Consider the following 19,981-nt stretch of genomic DNA (forward strand, 5'->3'; position numbering starts at 1 on the left):
GTAGCTAGGGCTCTTTTTACCAAGCTGCTGCAAAAGGGGGCTTCTACTGGCATCGGCGCATTTTATACGCATGCCTAGGCCCCCTTTTACCACAGCTGTTAAAAGGGAAATCTCCTCTTCTTGCAGGAAATGGCCATTTCAGGGAGCAGTAACCGAGTACCGCTGGGTACACTCTGATGCTACAAAAATAAATACATTTTTGTAGCACCGGAAATGACAGTGCAGTAAGGGTGGGAAGTAATGCCAGGCTACTGTGGTAGCCTAGCGGTACTTCCTATATAAGCTTGCGTTGGGTTTGCCACCGCTTAGTAAAAGCCCCCAGTGCGGTAAAAATCTCATGTTAATTGCATAGTGCAAGATGAGGTAGGCACTGGATGGGGTATGGGCAGAGATTGGATATGGCCTGCACATTTGGAGTTGGTACACATTAATTAGTGTGCTCTAACTGACAAATTTGGTTAGTGCAGGTGCATTTAATGTCACCTCAAGAGGTGGAGTTAGTGCATTCCATGCTAATTGTGCTTGATTTTAATGCACAGGTGAGAAGGTATCTGTGTAGTAGCTGCAGGGGGACTGTTGGACACACCCTCAACAGTTACTAAATAGCTTTTGCATTTACCGTGCATTAATTTTGGCACAAACATAGAGCACTTTAGTGAAAGGGCCCTTAAGAGTTAAAAAAAAAAAAAAACCTTTAGGATTCTGGTCTGTATGTCTTTCATGGACTTTTTCTCTAGGAACTTGTCCAAACCTCTTTTAAACCTAGATACACTAACCGCTGTTACCACATCCTCTGGCAGCGAGGATGTTATCGTTTAAGCAATAATCATCCTAGGATAAGGCTCAGTCAGTTAGACTTTTTTGTAATGGAAGAAATTAAGCTCACTTGCAGAAGGGCACAACTTGTGATGGCATCACCTAAGGAATAGATTAAGTCAGAAAAGTTATACTATTTATTATTTTCCTGGAGATATGATACAAAGATTGTATTGTCTACAAGGTGGGATTGTTTTAGTGTGATCAGAGGTACTATCTTACATTATCTGTACTCCTAGGTGTACCTCAAAAGCCACAGATAACTGGATTTTCATCACCAGTTACGGAGGGAACCATGGTTAAACTATTGTGCTCGTCCTCTGGAAGCAAACCTCCAGCCGATCTCAGATGGTTCAAGAATGGTCAGGAAATTAAAGGTAACTAAGACTTTACTAAACAGCTTTTGTGCCACATAGCAGAGTGCAGCCTACATGATCCAGAAAAATATATGCACATGGACCTTTATGTATTTATGTATTTCTAACCATATGGTGGCATAATTAGGACTTCTGATTTTAAGTTTCCTTGATAAACAATGATAAAACACCCCCAGCTCTAAAATTAATATTAACATAGAAAAACGCCACTTTCCCTTGTAATTCTACTCCTATCCTTTGGATACTCCATTCTATTTTTCCATGTAGAGGACTGCTCAACTACAAAAGTCTATATTTCTGATTCAGTCAGAAGAGGTAACTAACAAAAGCCTCTGTGCTGTGAAATCAGTCCTAAACACCAAGTTTTGTGCCTTCAAATAACACCCTAGTTAGCTGGAAAATAAACACCTTAACAGCACCTAAAACAGAAGTCCTAATCACAGTGGCGATCCTAGCCTGCATGACACCCGGGGCGGATTGCCGATGCGCCCCCCCCCCCCCCCCCCGGCCGGAACAGGAAGTAACCTGTTTCGGGGCCGAGGGAGCTGCAGCGAAGTTAGCAAACTCAGCTGACAGGCGCGTGCCGCGGCACCCCCCAGCGGCGTGCACCCGGGGCGGACCGCCCCCACCGCCCCCCCCCTTGGTACGCCACTGCCTAATCATATTATATACTGCCACCCTTTAGATCAAAGCAACATTTTTTTTTTTATTGAAGAGGTTTATATTTCCAGGATTGCTGTAAAACATTTATGTGATACTATATTCAGATGATCACCTCTTGCAAACTTCCACATACAGTGGGGGAAATAAGTATTTGATCCCTTGCTGATTTTGTAAGTTTGCCCACTGACAAAGACATGAGCAGCCCATAATTGAAGGGTAGGTTATTGGTAACAGTGAGAGATAGCACATCACAAATTAAATCCGGAAAATCACATTGTGGAAAGTATATGAATTTATTTGCATTCTGCAGAGGGAAATAAGTATTTAATCCCTCTGGCAAACAAGACCTAATACTTGGTGGCAAAACCCTTGTTGGCAAGCACAGCGGTCAGACGTCTTCTGTAGTTGATGATGAGGTTTGCACACATGTCAGGAGGAATTTTGGTCCACTCCTCTTTGCAGATCATCTCTAAATCATTAAGAGTTCTGGGCTGTCGCTTGGCAACTCGCAGCTTCAGCTCCCTCCATAAGTTTTCAATGGGATTAAGGTCTGGTGACTGGCTAGGCCACTCCATGACCCTAATGTGCTTCTTCCTGAGCCACTCCTTTGTTGCCTTGGCTGTATGTTTTGGGTCATTGTCGTGCTGGAAGACCCAGCCACGACCCATTTTTAAGGCCCTGGCGGAGGGAAGGAGGTTGTCACTCAGAATTGTACGGTACATGGCCCCATCCATTCTCCCATTGATGCGGTGAAGTAGTCCTGTGCCCTTAGCAGAGAAACACCCCCAAAACATAACATTTCCACCTCCATGCTTGACAGTGGGGACGGTGTTCTTTGGGTCATAGGCAGCATTTCTCTTCCTCCAAACACGGCGAGTTGAGTTCATGCCAAAGAGCTCAATTTTTGTCTCATCTGACCACAGCACCTTCTCCCAATCACTCTCGGCATCATCCAGGTGTTCACTGGCAAACTTCAGACGGGCCGTCACATGTGCCTTCCGGAGCAGGGGGACCTTGCGGGCACTGCAGGATTGCAATCCGTTATGTCGTAATGTGTTACCAATGGTTTTCGTGGTGACAGTGGTCCCAGCTGCCTTGAGATCATTGACAAGTTCCCCCCTTGTAGTTGTAGGCTGATTTCTAACCTTCCTCATGATCAAGGATACCCCACGAGGTGAGATTTTGCGTGGAGCCCCAGATCTTTGTCGATTGACAGTCATTTTGTACTTCTTCCATTTTCTTACTATGGCACCAACAGTTGTCTCCTTCTCGCCCAGCGTCTTACTGATGGTTTTGTAGCCCATTCCAGCCTTGTGCAGGTGTATGATCTTGTCCCTGACATCCTTAGACAGCTCCTTGCTCTTGGCCATTTTGTAGAGGTTAGAGTCTGACTGATTCACTGAGTCTGTGGACAGGTGTCTTTCATACAGGTGACCATTGCCGACAGCTGTCTGTCATGCAGGTAACGAGTTGATTTGGAGCATCTACCTGGTCTGTAGGGGCCAGATCTCTTACTGGTTGGTGGGGGATCAAATACTTATTTCCCTCTGCAGAATGCAAATAAATTCATATACTTTCCACAATGTGATTTTCCGGATTTAATTTGTGATGTGCTATCTCTCACTGTTACCAATAACCTACCCTTCAATTATGGGCTGCTCATGTCTTTGTCAGTGGGCAAACTTACAAAATCAGCAAGGGATCAAATACTTATTTCCCCCACTGTATGTTCAACATGTCCCCCAAATTGCGAGAAAGCATAGATTTCTCTAGTTGAAGCACTTTCTAAACATACTTTTTAGTTTGGCTTTTGTTGGGAATTGACGATACGTTTTAGAAGGTTTCTGTGTTTGGGATGTATGACCTGTTATGGATATGCTTTCCTATTTTTATTGTAGTTCTGCTCTTTGTATTTTTTGAATAATTGTAAGCTTCATTGATATTTGAATTATATAAAACAGTATAGTAAACTTAAGGCCCCTTTTACAAAGGCATGCTAAAAATAAGTGTGCGCTAAATGTTAGAGATGCCCATATATTCCTATGGGCGTCTCTAGCATTTAGCACCCACTAATCAGCACACACTAAAAACGCTAGCGTGCCTTTGTAAAAGACCCCATTAATAAACTATAATTATAAAGTGTAGATCGCAGATTTCGAAACCTGTCCTTCAGTGGACAACTCCCAGCCATAAGGTAAATCTGCATACAGTGGATGCAGTATGTGTGACTTTACCTCATGCGTATCTATTGCTTATCTCCTGAAACCCAGATTAGCTGGGATCCTTTAGGACACAGTTGGGGAACCAGTGCTCCTTCAAAAACAGAAATCATAATGCTACTTCAAACCTGTTCTAGATATATGTGTACATAAATGGACATTGCCCAGCTGAATGCAAATAGCATTGAGTTATTTTAGGTTTTCTTTACCCTCCTGTGCCGTTATTTAAAAATTGTTATTTTTGAAAAGCTAGTTATAGGCAATAATTGTTCAGATTGATATTCAGAACAAATTTAGCATTCGTCAGTGGGTGGCAAACATCTAAATCGCCTGTCCTTTTAAATTATATAGTTAATATTTGGCCATTTAAATTTCTAAGTGGCCCATATATTATCCATATAAAAAGACTCTGGGTTTTGGGAAGTGTGAGACAGCACCAGAAATTATCTAGTTAGCAGTGATATTCAGTCACTAATCAGATACATTTTCCGTTTAGTTTAGGCCTGCCAAAGAGAAGGTCTAAATCTAAATTGTTGGTGCTGGTACAGTCATCACTCAGTAGAAATATTCACTACAGCTTATATAGATAGCTGCACTGATTATATGCGACCGAAACCGAATCTGTGACCAAAATTGGTTGCTTGGTCTTGGTAGAAACTGAAGGCGAAAACAAAACTGCCCCAATAGTCCCCAATCCCTCCTGACCAATAAGAGCCGCCTCCCAGACCCACCCATCAATGGCAGTACTCTCCTGAGGCAGCCCCCCTTCTGGACCTCCCAAAACACCGACACCTCCCAAACAGATCCCCCCCCCCCCCACGACAGCCCTCCCCCTTCTGTGCCTACCTTGTCTTTGGTGGGTAGTGGCCAAAGAAGTGTCCTCATTCATTCTAGAGCACAGTTAGCTCCAAATCAACATGGACTTTGCGACATCCAGTGGCAGTGTCACAAAAGTGCTGTTGGAGGTCCCAGCAGCTATTTTGAGACTGGAACCAGCATGGGCAGAAGAGATCTGCTTTGGAAGTCTCGGAAGCCATTGTGATCTGGAACTGGTCATGTTCAGGAGCAAGAGGAGATTCTTCTGCACCCACTATCCAACAGCGACAAGGTAAACCCAGGAGGGGGCTGCTTCTCAGGGGGATGAGTTTGGGAGGGGGAATGCTGTGAGGTTGGGACTCCAGAGGAGGCTCTTTTTGGTTGGGGTAGGCGAAGTCGCTCTTTGAGCAGGGACTGTCTTTCTTCTATGTTTGTGCAGCGCTGCGTATGCCTTGTAGCGTTATAGAAATGCTAAATAGTAGTAGAAATAGTAGTAGTAGAGTACAGGCTGCACAAGCATTTTAGCCCAAAACTGAAATAAGACTGAATACAGATTTCAGGCTGGTTTTGGCACCGAAATCAAATCTGAAGTTCAGTCAGCCTCTTACTGCACCAGTGCTGGCATTGAATTTAAAGCAGTAACTGCACTGACTGAATATTAGCCCCTTTAATTCTCCATATGCTTCTGCTGTCTGGAATTTTCAATTTCTCATGAACCAGAAAACAAATACGTTTTTTACTTTTTCATTCAAGCCCCAATGCTTAGAAGCAAATGCAGGTGCTAGAGGCCATTCCATGGCGTCCCACAGATCAATCCAGAGACTTGTGGGCTGTGTCCCTCTACCAGCAGGTGGAGATAGAGAGAACCTCTGAGGTTTGCTATATGTGGACCTGTGCAGCCAGCTGAACCTCAGTATGTATTCTCTCTATCTAGCAGGTGGAGGGACATCTCTGTGCAGCTCTGGTTTGATCTGGCTACTGGTGTCCTTTGGGCCTAGTTTAGCACAGACAGGGGTTGAGTGGCTGTTTGTAGCTTGTGGTGTACACTTGGTGGTGCCAGGTCCCTCCCAGTCTCTCCCTACCATTCCTCCATCGCCCGGGCCTGTTGGCCTGATCGGGTGTTTCCTTTCTCTCCTGACTAAAAAAAAAAATGTAAGATACTTTGTTTTGTTTAATCATACAGAGGAACTAGACGTTCTGCTGAGTCAGTTTTGGGGCAGGCATTTGTGGAGCATGCCAGTGCCTTCTGAGATGGCTAAGCGCTGCTCCCAGTGTGGAGGTTGGAGAGCAGCATCGGGGGAGTGTGAGTCGTGCTGCCGTCAGCCCGCAGCAGGTGTTCAGCGTGACAGAAGTTCCCCTCAGGCGTCCAGTGAGTCAGAAGCACAGGGGATAGTTTCGGCGTTTTCTTTGGGGCAGTTAGTGCAGCGCGTGTTGGCGGTTGATAGACAAGAGGCGCAGCGTGCTTCTGTGGCACAAGCTCCGATGGAGAAAAGCGATTTACAGGGAGCAGGGGAGTCCCTTGCAGTTCCTTTTTCCATGGATTTTGTTTTATTAATGCACAATGCCTTTCTTTTGAAGAAGTCAAGAGCTTCTCTTAAGGCAGCCCCGTCTCTTCCTCAGCAAACTTCTGTTGCTGTAGCCTCTCAGTCTCTCCTGCCAAAACGTCCCCAGGTGACACAGATGGCCCGGTTTTCTCTCTGGGCTCTCCCTCAGAATCTTTAGATTTAGCAGATGAGGTCACCCTGCCCTCTGAGGAGGGGGATGATCCGATGGCTGCCCGCCTTTTTTCGCAGGGAAGAGCTTCCATCCCTGATTGTTAGGGTTTTTCAGGTTTTGGCCATTTTCCCCCTGAATCGTCAGGGGGAACAGGTCCGGTGCTCTCTATTATGCCTGGCACCAAATTCCCACCTCGTTCCTTTCATGTGCATGAGGCCATGAAGATCCTTATTTCAGCGCAGTGGGTTACGCCAGACAGTGGGCTTAAGGTTGCTAGAGCTATGTAGCGTCTTTACGCGCTACCTGCTCCTGGCTTAGACTTTCTGAAGGTCCCTACAGTGAATTCCTTAATCACAGTGGTCACTAAGAAAACCACTCTCCCTGTGGAGGGGGGCACGGCGCTCAAAGACCGTCAGGATCGTAAGTTGGAGACTTGCTTGAAGCTGTCCTTTGAAGTAGCGGCCCTTTCCCTGCAGGCCTCAGTTTGTGGCTCCTATGCGGCGCGGGCATGCTTATCGTGGGTACAGAAAGCCTCCTCTCTGCAAGATCTCATGGCTGTTTGCCGGCCTTGGAGTCTGGTTTAGCCTTCCTTGCGGATCATCTTTATGACCTTTTGCTGCCAAAAAAAGGGCGGTTCTTGGCGACCCGTCTTAGATCTCAAGTGCGTCAACAGGTCCTTACGGGTTCAGCTTTTCCGCATGGAAACCCTCCGATCTGTGATCCCAGCGGTATAGCCAGAGGAGTTTTTGACCTCTCTCGATCTCAGAGACCTATTTACACATTCCAATCTGGCCTCCCCACAGGTGCTTTCTTCGCTTTGCAGTGATCGGTCATCATTTTCAATTCAAAGTGATGCCCTTCGGCCTAGCCACAGCGTTTCGGACCTTTTCCAAGGTCCTGGTAGTAGTGGCGGCCTATCTCAGGAAGGAAGGGATTCAGGTCCATCCCTGTCTAGACGACTGGCGTGTGCGGGCGTCTTCTTTCGAGGAGAGTGGTCGGGTTGCTTCAGTCGCTTGGTTGGGTGATCATCTTCCCGAAGTGCAGCCTAACGCCTTCCCAAACGCTGGAATACTTGGGAGTGTGCTTCGATACCCGAACAGAGATAGTTTCTCTTCCTTCAGCTCGAGCACAGCGGTTACATGCTCAGTTACGAGCGCTGTTTCAAACTCCAAACTCGCGGGCTTGGGTCTTTGTACAAGTTCTAGGTTCCATGGCCATCACCTTGGACATGGTAAAGTGGCCAGAGCTCACATGCGCCCCCTCCAGTGGCATCTTCTGAGCCGTTGGTCTCCGCTCTCGGAGGATTACGAGGTTCGGGTGTCATGTTCGGCCCGTCTTCACACAATCATGCACTGGTGGTTCATTCAAAAGAATCTGGTGTCGGGCATTCCTCTGGCAACCTCGGACTGGAAGATAGTAACCACGGACGAATCACTGTCTGGCTGGGGGGCTCATTGCCTGCAACAGACGGCCCAGGGCGTTTGAACTTCGACAGAGGCGTCATGGTCCATCAACCGCTTGGAGTTATGGGCGATTTGTCTGGCCCTTCAGGAGTCTCTGTCTCTTTTCCGCGGTTGCCCAGTTCAAGTTCAATGGTGGTCGCCTACATAAACCGTCAGGGGGGCACCAGGAGTGCACCCCTAGTGCGCGAGGCGGCTCTGATCTGCCGTTGGGCAGAGACTCATCTCTCATTCTTGACAGTGGCTCATATAGCATATAGCGGGGTCACAGAATGTGCAAGCGGACTTTGTCATTCACCACCAGTTGGAGTCGGGGGAATGGACTTCGATCAGATAACTGCCCATTGGGGCATGCCAGAGATGGACCTAATGGCCACCACATTCAATACAAAGGTTCCCCGTTTCTTCAGCAGGGGACGAGAGCTGGGCTCATAAAGCACTTATGCCCTTCTTCAACCTTGGCCCAGGGGCCTGCTCTATGCCTTTCCCCCGTGGCCAATGGTGGGCAGGTTACTGACTCGCTTTGCCAGTCATCCCGGTCAAGTGATCCTAGTGGTCCCGGATTGGCTCAGATAATCCTGGTACACAGATGTGATCAGGCTTCTGTTCGATCATCCTTTTCTGCTACCGGCGCAGGATGGTCTCCTGCTGCAGGGGCCAGTCATAATGAAGGATCCCTCCCCCTTTGGTCTTACGGCCTGGCCCTTGAAAGGGCGAGTTTGAGAAGAAAAGGGTATCCGGACGCGGTTATCGCTACGATGCTGTAGGCTCGGAAAAGATCCACCTCGATAGCTTATGCTAGGGTGTGGCGTACCTTCTATTTGTGGTGTGCGAGTTCGGGATTGTCAGCGGCTTTGGCTTCACTATTGGTTATCCTCGCGTTTCTTCAGGAGGCTGTACAAAAATCACTCTCGTTGAGTTCTCTTAAGGTGCAGGTGGCAGCTCTGGCATGTTTTAGAGGCCGGCTTCAGGGGGCATCCAATGCCTCCCACCCGGATGTGGTTCATTTTTTGAGGGGCGTAAATCATTTGCGTCCTCCTCACGTGCCAGTTCTGCCATCCTGGAACCTTAATCTAATTCTCAAAGTGCTTCAGCGTCCTCCTTTCGAATCCTTATCTGGGATTATGATTAAGGATCTCACCTTGAAGGCAATTTTCCTAGTAGCCATTACTTCCGCTCAGAGAATTTGAGAGTTGCAGGCCCTTTCTTGCAGAGACCCCTTCCTTTTTTTTTACGGAGGCAGGGGTATCGATTAGGACAGTTCCTTCGTTTTTGGCCAAGGTGGTTTCTCGTTTCCACTTGGGGCAGTCCCTGCATTTGCTGGCCTTCCGCCGGGAAGATTACCCTGAGCAATTCCAGGCTCTTCGCTGCCTTTACGTGAGAAGGGCTGTTCTCAGGTATTTGGAGGTGATGAATGAATTTCGTCTTTCTGAGCATCTCTTCGTCCTTTTTGGAGGCAGTAAGAAGGGTCATATGGCAACCAAGGCCACCATAGACCATTGGTTGCAGGAGGCCATCTCTTTGGCATACGTGGCATTGGGCAAGCAAGCCCCTTTGCAAGTTCGTGCTCATTCTATGCGAGCTCAAGCTTCCTCTTGTGCAGAGTCCCATTTAGTTTCTCTGGAAGATATCTGCAGGGCAGCTACATGGGCTTTGGTCCATACTTTCACTCGTCATTATCGGGTGGATGTGGCACCTCGTCAAGATGCGTTTGGCTTGTTGGTGATTTCTGCTGGGTTGGGGTGTCCCGTCCTACTTGAGGACTGCTTGGGTACATCCCACAAGTCTCTGGATTGATATGTGGGACACCATGGAAGGAAAAATTAATTCTTACCTGATAATTTTCTTTCCATTAGTCCCAACAGATAAATCCAGAGGCCTCAAATGGGTTTACTGTCTGCGGTTTTGTTGCGGTTGGTTAGTTTTTTTGGGTTCCATTGTTCTGAATGTTCCTTCGTTTGATTAAAAAATAAAATAAATAAATATAGAAGTGATGGAAGTATGTTGGGCAATTGGTCTGACAATGTCAGGAGAGTTTTCTATTGTTTCCATTCCACTGCTTTGATATCGTTCATACTGAGGTTCAGCTGGCTGCACAGGTCCACATATAGCAAACCTCGGAGGTTCTCCCTATCTTCACCTGCTGGTAGAGGGACACAACCCACAAGTCTCTGATCTGTTGGGACTAATAGAAAGAAAATTATCAGGAAATAATTAATTTTTCCTTAGCACCGGACTAGCAACTGCATTTGCTACTGCAAAATGTTCAGAGCCAGCAAGTGCATGAAATATCAAGCTTGACAGCTCTGAATGCTAATAGCATGCAAATAGATGCTAAACAGGGCCATTAATATTCCTCCCCAATGCTCAGCAGGCATTAGGATTTCCCAGGGCATTGAGGAGGAATTGGGAGACACTGTTCAGCATGCATTTGCATGCTTCCTGGCCCCCCACTCCCCCAAACACAAGGGCCTGGAGGTCTGGTGGACTCCCAGACCTCTTACCCCCCTCCAGCATGTAGCCCCTCCCCCTTCATGAATATAGTGAACCCTAGTGGTCCAGTGGAATCCTGGCGTGGCCTGGCCTCCCTCTCCTGAAGGCTAGCCCTGGTGGTCTAGCATTGTTGTCCCGTCCCCCCAAGCCCCTCGTACCTTCAAAAGAGTCCTAGCTTCAAACAGGAGGAGGGACTAGCACTCCTTTCGTCCTTCTGCGGGTGCTGCTTCAAAATGGCTTGACTTGCTCAGTGCATCCTAGGATGTGCTGGGTGGGGCTTAATTATGGTAGTTGACAAAACTGCCACAGGAGGTCCCAACAGCTATTTTGTCAGTGGAGCCAGAATGGCAGGAGTGACAGGAGATTACACCTGACCTGACTAGCCACTAGACCATCAACTAAATGGTAGGCCTGGGGGGAGGGTTCCTAATACATAAATATTGCCATACTGGGACAGACCAAAGGTCCATCAAGCCCAGCATCCTGTTTCCAACAGTGGCCAATCCAGGTCACAAGTACCTGGCAAAATAAAAAAAAAAGTACAATACATTTTATGCTGCTTATTCTAGAAATAAGCAGTGGATTTTCCCCAAGTCCATTTTAATAATGAAATATGGACTTTTCCACTAGGAAGCCAACCAAAACTTTTTAAAACTTTGCTAATTTAACTGCTTTTACTACATTCTCTGTCAACGAATTCCAGAGTTTAATTACACGTTGAGTGAAGAAATATTTTCTCTGATCCATTTTAAATGTACTACTTTGTAGCTTCATTGCGTGTCCCCTAGTCCTAGTATTCTTGGAAAGAGTAAACAAGTGATTCACGTCTATCCGTTCCACTCCACTCATTATTTTATAGACCTCTATCATATCTCCCCTCATCCGTTTTTTCTCCAAGTTCAAGAGTCCCAGCCACTTTAGCTTTTCCTCATAGGGAAGTCGTCCCATCCCCTTTATCATTTTTGTCACCCTTCTGTACCTTTTCTAATTCCACTATATCTTTTTTGAGATGTGATGACGAGAGTTGAACACAGTATTCGAGGTGCGCTCGCACTATGAATACAAAGGCATTATAACAGCCTCATTTTTGTTTTCCATTTCTTTCCTAATAAAATCTAACATACTATTTGCTTTCCTAGCTGTCGCTAGTTTGGTCGTCCCTAAATTTGGTCGTCCCTATACATGGACGTTTCTGATTTTCAGCGATTTTCGAAAGCAAGGACGTCCATCTCAGAAATGACCAAATGCAAGCCATTTGGTCATGGGAGGAGCCAGCATTTGTAGTGCACTGGTCCCCCTGACGTGCCAGGACACCAACCGGGCACCCTAGGGGGCACTGCAGTGGACTTCATAAATTGCTCCCAGGAACATAGCTCCCTTACCTTGTGTGCTGAGACCCCAAAATCCCACTACCCCCAACTGTACACCACTCCCATAGTCCTTATGGGTGAAAAGGGGCACCTAGATGTGGGTACAGTGGGTTTCTGATGAGTTTTGGAGGGCTCACTGTTTCCTCCACAAATGTAACAGCTAGGGGGTATGGGCCTGGGTCCGCCTGTCTGAAGTGCAGTGCAGTACCCACTAAAACTTCTCCAGGGACCTGCATACTGCTGTCATGGACTTGAGTATGACATCTAAGGCTGGCATAGAGGCTGGCACGACATATTTTTAAAGATTTATTTTTAGGGTGGGAGGGGGTTAGTGACCACTGGGGGAATAACAGGAGGTCATCCCCGATTCTTTCCTGTGGACATCTGGTCATTTTGGGCACCTTTTTGTGCCTTAGTCGTAAGAAAAACAGGTCCGGGTGAAAACGTCCAAGTGATCGTCAGGGACATCCTTCTTTTTTTTCGATTATGGGTCAAAAACGTCCAAGTGTTAGGCACGCCCAAGTCCCGCCTTCAGTATGCCTCCGACATGCCCCCTTGAACTTTTGCTGTCCCTGCAACGGACTGCAGTTGGCGACATCCAAAATATGCTTTCTATTATACCGATTTGGACGTTTCTGTGAGGGCGTCCATCTTCTGATTTGTGTCGAAAGATTGACGACCTTCACTTTTGAAAATGAGCCCGTTAGTGTCGTCAGCAAATTTAATTACCTCCTTAGTTACTCTCATCTCAAGATCATTTATAAATAAGTTAAAAAGCAGCAGTCCCAGCACAGGCCCCTGGAGAACCCCACTATCTACCCTTCTCCATTGAGAATACTGACTATTTAACCCTACCCTCTGTTTTCTATCTTCTAACCAGCTTTTAATCCACAATAGGACACTATCTCCTATCACATGACTCTCCAATTTCCTCTGGAGTCTCAGGGAGGGAGTGGGAGCTCCTGTTGGGGGGTAGGGGTAGTGGCAGTTGTGTGCTGTGCAGCACATTTTCAGTTTCAGCTAAAAATGCACTGGTATTTTGACTGAAACATGGCCAAATCTGAATTTGGGACCTGTTACGGTGCTGAAACTGAAATTTGGTCAGCATCTAGTTCAGAGATTTTTTTTTTTAGTTTTTTTGGGAGGGTAGATATGAGCAGGTTTAGAGATAAGGCATCCCTCCCTCTTCCTATAGATAGTGAGGGCTCCTGATTTCACTTTCACAAGAATTTCCTTTTACCATGCTCAGCTGCAATCACAGCACTGCATTTCTCTGAAGCTTTGTGACTGATTTGTCTGGGGATCTCTGCAGTAACAGAAAAAGGTGACTTCTCCAGTAAATTTGAAAGAGCATGCTAAGCTTCTTCCACTTTAATAGAACTACTTGTGTAAATCCTTGCATGAAAGCCGTACCAAACTGAGCACAATCTATTCAGAAGCATCATTTATCAGAGAATTTATATTACAGTTATGTGTAGGTAATAGGAAGCCAAGTTTCATGATTTCTGAGATATTGCTAGGCAACCTATAACTACATCTATATCTATATATTTATATGTAACTATATCTATATTTCTCTCTCTCTCTCTCTCTTTATATAGAATCCATCCAGGATTCTGTGTTTTATTTTCCCCTCCCCAATAGAAATAATTTTGTAAATATGAACTGTTGTGCAGTTTCCCTTCCTCTGATTAGCTCACACAGGATATATATGATCTCAACAGGCCATCCCTCTATTAAAATTCATTTTAGACCTTCATTATGGCAGATCAATATGACAAGGTTGCTGTTTTTGCCCATGTAAACAAAAGCCTCTGAGCAGTGGAAATGGCTGCATTGAGAACAAGAGGCATCCAGCACTTCAGGAAGCAGCTGTTGACCAAGCATGTTCCTTTATGCCCATAAAGTCAGTTTTGCATAATAGATCCCTAAATTAAAGCACAACTAATTCCTTTAGGCAGAAATAATGGGTGTGCAGTTATCATGCTATATGGCGTCTGTGTTCAGTTTTAATAGCAAGTGAAAGTAATTCCTTGATTTTGATAAAGAAAGGAGTGGGTATGTATACATAGATCAGAAGTGTCGTTCCACAAGGTGGATGATATATTAACTTTCAAATATATTTCAACTCTTCAGTATGGAGGATGCCAACATTAGTACTCTACCTGACTAAGGGCCCTGTTTACTAAGCTGCGCTAGAGGCGCATTAGCGTTTTTAGCGTGCACTAACCATCTAGATGCCCATAATATTTCTATGGGTATCTACATGGTTAGCACGCGCTAAAAACGTTACCACACTTTAGTAAACAGGGCCCTAATATTTTAACATTCACCATGTATTGAAATAAAATGCAACTCACCCATCAGGTCCCATTACACTGGATATCAGACCAAAAGTCCTCAAACTTCCAAAGAAAAGTGGTTAAGGGATGTTGCTGCAATGTTTGAGTCTGTCCGTGTCCCAATTTAGCCAGAAACTGAACCTTTTAAAATCTCTGATGAAGATATTTACATGCATGCCCTTCTAAATGACATCTAAATTATAACTTTTCTGCGCTAGTGCCTGCCACTATGTGGACTGACAGATACGTCCTTGCTGAATCAAATTTTATAGAGCTGAACATATCAGAGCCTGTTAAGTGCATATACTGTAACTCAGTGCCAACTATCTGTCTACTCTAATACCATCCCTTCCTCACTCTTCTAACTTTTTTGATGTATGCTGAAGATGTTAGACCATTGCATTTTTCTCTTTTGATTACTAGTTTTCTGGTGGGTGCTCAGACAGTTCATTGTTAAAACTTGAATGCCGTCTCTACTTCATAGCTTCCTGTTGATTTAGTTGTATTATCTTCTAGCTTAGCTGCTTTATAAGCTGGACAAGTTACTGCTCAGCAAATTCATTGTATTTCTTCTGAACATAAAAACACAGAAGATAAATGTCAACAAACTCAAAGCCAACATCCTTACTTGGGGAATCAGTAAATCTTGATATTTACTGAGACTAAGGTTAATGTTTTATACGCTTTCAGCCTAATTCTACAAAAGTTGCCAAAATTGCGTATTTTTAACAAGCATTTATTGGCACTAATTGAAATCAATTAACATGTACGTACGTAAATTTAGTCACGTGATCCATGCCTAAATTTTATGTGCATTCCAAAAAAGAGGGCACGGAAATGGGAGAATCATGGGTGTTTGGGGGTGAAACATGGACATGGATTCCAGTTATATGCACAATTATAGAAAAAGGTGGTTCCACGTACAAATTTAGGTGAGGCATTCATTCCACGTTTCTGTTGATGCAAATGGACACACCTAAACGTAGACAGCTTATAAAATAGCGCTTCAGCAGGTTTTATTCAGCACCAATTTTTAGGTGCAATTTCTAGAATTCACCCCTTTAGGACCAATTCTGTAACTCTGTGTCTCCAATTAGGTGACAGGAGGAGCCTATTCTACAACAAACCTAGGCAGGGCCATCGAGAGGGGGGGCAGGGGGGACAAAATTCCCCGGGCTTCCAAGGGGAGCCCGGCGCTCCAAGGCTGCTGGTACTGCAGTCGGCTAGGCTCCGTCGGCGGCCCCCTTCTGTCTGCCACCGGGCCCCCTGCATTTGGAAAAGGGAGAGTCTCTAGTTGGCAGCACAGCGCCTCGCATCTGTCTGAGAGCGGCCGATCACCTCAGGCCTTCCCTCTCTGTGTCCCGCCCTCATCTGTTGTAACTTCCTGTTTCCATGAGGGTGGAGTACAGTGAGGGAGGGCCCGAAGGGAGGTGATCTGCCACTTTCACACGGAGGTGAGGCGCTGCTCTGCTGATTTAGAGATTTTTTTTAATGCAGGGGGCCCCGGTGGCAAATGGAGGGAGGCTGACGGGGCTGGGGGTGGGCCGGTGGAGACTGGGGATTGTGGCGCCGGTGGCCTGGGAGCAGGAGAGGGAGGCGACAGTGGTAGCGATTGGGGGGGGGGCAGCGGTGGCAGGGCCCCGGTGGCAGTGGTGGGGGCCCCGGGGGGCGGCCTTGCCCCGGGCCTGGCTCAGTCTCTCGGCAGCCCTGAACCTCGGAGCCTGGAATAGAATATTACTAAGGCTTATGTTGGACCATCAGAGGTAAAACACACAGTGGATCCAAAAAAGTCCTCTCACAATGAGTGTCTTCCTGAACAAGAATGTCCCGGTGTATCTCTTGTAGATTTATGGACAGATATGATTAAGAATAATAAATCTATAATACAAAATGAGTTACATTATGCTACTTTATTACAATATTGTAGGAATAAAAAGATACCTAGGGGCCTCAGAATTATGAAGGAACCTCGCTTGTTTACTGATGATGAGGACTTCCTCACTCAGTGGTGTTCTATTCTGAACAAGTGTTACCTTGTTCAGGAAGACACTCATTGTGAGAGGACTTTTTTGGATCCACTGTGTGTTTTGCCTTTCATTGGTTTTCCTGTGGAGAGTTCACCTTCTGTGGGTGTTTGCTTCGTTGGACCATCAGAGGTGTCATTCGGAAATTTCAAATTTTCAATGAGGTTCATACACTACAGTTGTCATAGGTCTCCACCTTAACCATCTTCTTAATTTTAATTTTTTTTTAGAAAATAAATTTTAATCACTATTTTAATAATAAAAAAATTCAATCTTTAAATCAAGAGGACTTTCCAGTTTCTCTTAAGTAGATGAGTACCATCTTATAACTGAAAGGATGATTTAAGGATTTAATTTTTTAGTAAATTATGATTAAGAATTTTTTCTAAAAAAATTAAGAAGGTGGCTAAGGTTGAGACCTATTATGATTGTGGTGTATGAACCTCTGCAAAAATATGAAATTCACAAGTGACCCCTATGATGGTCCAACATAAGCCTTAGTGGTTAACCCATTAGTGCCCAATGTTCCCATAATAAGCCATATGGGAACAAATTGATTTGTTCCCATATGGAAACATTGGGCACTAATGGGTTAAGTAAGGGAGGAAGATTTTTATCTTGCTGTTTTTGGTTGGATGAATGTAGAATAGAACACTAGCATAAACAGCTATCAGTGAGCCTAAAATGTTGGCACACACATTAATGCCGGTCATAGAGCTGATGTAATATATGTGTCTAAGTGTGTCTGAAATGTACATAACTTACAGTATTCTGTAACCTACAGGTGTAAGTGGGGGCCCCTGAACATGCTCAACCCCTGTGTACGTCTCTTTGTAAATACACGCTATGGGAGTCTTTTACTAAAGCTTAGCTCTCGTTATTTGCAGCAGGGCCCATAGGAATAAAATGGGCCCTACTGCAGATAACGCGAGCTAACCTTTAGTAAAAGACCCTCTATGTAAGTTAAGTGGGTATTTGCAGAATAACACTTAGGCACCATAATACATTGTACACACATAAGTGCATACATTTAAGTACAAATGCTAATATTCCCTCATTTGCGCATGTAATTCGTACGTAAATGTGAACACCTAGGTTATAGAATGATCTTTCATGTAGTTTGCAAGTAAAATCATTGTTTGCCAGTGAGATGCACGTCTAAATTAGACTATTCTCAAGCCAGAGAGATTCTACCCCACGTATGTTTATGAAAATGTGCCATTCAGTTTTTAGGTCAAATGACAGTTTTGTGAGGGGCCCTTTCACTGAGCTATGTTAAACACAAATTCACATTTAAAGTAGGAAAAGTGCCCTAACGCAGGATGCACAAAAGCATTCTTCATTAGTTTTGTCATTTGCACACACTAAGGGCCCCTTTTACTAAGCTACAGTAAAAGGGTGCCTGCGGTGGTGGTGGTGGCGCGTGGATTTGCCCCATGCCGAGGTCCCCTTTTATCACAGTGAGTAAAAGGTTGTTTTCGGCTGAAAAAAGCAGAGAAATAACACTGTGCTAATCACAGGGATTGATGAATGGCAATTTCCAGGAGTAGCCCTTACCAGTGGTGTAGCTACGTGGGGCCAGGGGGGCCATGGCCCCCGTAGATTTGAACCCTGGACCCCCCTGCCGACGACCCTCTCGACCCCCCCTCCCGCCGCCAACCTGCCGTCGCCTGCCTTTGCTGGCGGGGGACCCCAACCCCCACCATCCAAGGTCCTCTTCTTCTCGCAAAAGGACGTCAGAAACAGAAGGAAGCCAGCAAAGGTAGGCAACGGCAACAGCGGGTTTGGCGGAGGGAGGGGGGTTGAGAAGGTCATCGGCGGGGGGGGGGGGGTCGTCGGCACCAGGGGGGGCTAAAATGTGCCCCCTCACCTCGGGCTCTGGACCCCCCTCCCGCCGAAGTCTGGCTACGCCCCTGGCCCTTACTGCTCCCTATTTAGGTAAAGCCTGGTGGTGGGAACTAGGGCTGGGCTCCTGTAGTAACCCAGCGGTAGTCCCAATTTGGCCCACGGAAAAGCAGCGGTACCTGTACCGCCACTTTGTAAAAGGGGGGGCCTAAAAGTGTGGTATTTATTTTTTTGTATTTTGGAGGGTCATGTCGGGCAGAGAATGGGCATGGAAGCACTATTCAACTAGTGCGCTAACTGGTTAGCACATCCATAATACAGAAGCTCTTAGGAGATGGTAACTGCTTCTGCATAATTTTTTTTTTTAAATGGCCAAGTGCTAATACTAAGGTTATCATGTGGCCTGAAATTCAACTAGTAGAAAACAGGGGCGTAGCTACTTCGGGCCACGGGGGCATGGGCCCCCACAGATTATGCCCTGGTCCCCTCTACATTTGAACCCCCCCCCGCCGTCGCCGCCTGCCCCCCCACCCCACCGCCACATCAGGTACCTTGTTTGCTGGCAGGGGTCCCCAATCCCTCCAGCTGAAGAGTTTTCTTCAGCGCCGGTCGACTCTGGCGCCTTCATTGTGGGATCATCTGTTTCTGACGCCTTACATCCTGCACCGTGCATGTAGCTCCATGCAAGACGTAAGGCATCAGAAACAGATGATCCCACAACGAAGGCGCCAGAGTCGACCGGCACTGAAGAAGACTCTTCGGCTGGCGGGGATTGGGGACCCCCTGCCAGCAAACAAGGTACCTGATGTGGCGGTGAGTCGGGCGGCAGCAGGGGGGTTGTGGTGGCGGGGGGGGTCCAAAGTGGCGGGCGGGGGGATCGGCGGCGGGGGTCGGCGGCTAAACAGTGCCCCCCCATCTCGGGCTCTGGCCCCCCTCCCGCCGAGGTCTGGCTACGCCCCTGGTAGAAAAATGCCTTTTTTACCACCGTGCTAGAAATGGGCTTTGCGCGCAGTAAAGTCCTGTGTTAGGGTGCGCCAAGCCCATTTACTAGCACAGTTGAGTAAAAACACACCTAGAGGATTAATTAAAACATAGAAAAGAATTTTACTTTTATGAGACAACATTATAGACATTGTTAAAAAATGTTCTGTGGTTTACATGATGCTAAAAATAGGTATTATCATTACTATACAATTTTCTAAGTTAACTTTAAGGAAATGAAATGGACTTGTTGAGCACTGAATATCTTCCCCAATATGCTATTTTTTTATCCTAAGACACCATCTTTTTGTTTATAAATTCCTCATATTTATGATATGGAGTACTAGAGAGTTTATGTCTGATATGATGAACTTTTCTTATGAGTAACCATTCACTGTACAAATACATCCCATTGCAAAAAGTGACAGAAAAAATGTTAACTATAGTTGCTTCATTTTATGTGCAGATGTGACGTATGCAAAAGAAGAAGATCTTAATAGGAAGACGTTCACGGTCAGTAGCACGCTGAATTTTCGAGGAGACCGTAGAGATGATGGTGCAGTTTTCAGTTGCAGAGTAGATCATGAATCCCTAAACTCCACACCTCAGATAGCCACACAGGTTCTAGAAATTCTTTGTAAGTAGCAAAAAAACAAAATGTTCTATACTTCTAATTGTTTTTGAATGTGTACATATGTGGTATTTAACTATGTAGTCCTTATCAGTATAGACAAATAATATGGGGAAACCAGAACTAACATAGTGGCCCTTTAATTAAAGAGGGTAAGAACCTGGGCTTAGCGCGTATTAATGTGGGGCTTTCCAGCATACTAAGCCCAAATTCAACATGGCACAATTT

General features: G+C 45.8%; 1 protein-coding gene across 1 annotated transcript in view; it reads left to right on the forward strand.

Moving 5' to 3' along the window:
- Positions 1 to 19,981, forward strand: part of CADM2 (cell adhesion molecule 2) — a 1,618,262-nt gene that overhangs the window by 1,304,092 nt on the left and 294,189 nt on the right. The window contains exons 5-6 of the mRNA XM_030204240.1: positions 1,056 to 1,193; positions 19,589 to 19,759. Coding sequence (XP_030060100.1) covers positions 1,056 to 1,193; positions 19,589 to 19,759 — 309 coding nt within the window. The remainder of the gene's footprint in view (positions 1 to 1,055; positions 1,194 to 19,588; positions 19,760 to 19,981) is intronic.

The sequence above is a fragment of the Microcaecilia unicolor genome, chromosome 5, assembly GCF_901765095.1.
Source record: "Microcaecilia unicolor chromosome 5, aMicUni1.1, whole genome shotgun sequence".
Taxonomy (NCBI): Eukaryota; Metazoa; Chordata; class Amphibia; order Gymnophiona; family Siphonopidae; genus Microcaecilia; species Microcaecilia unicolor.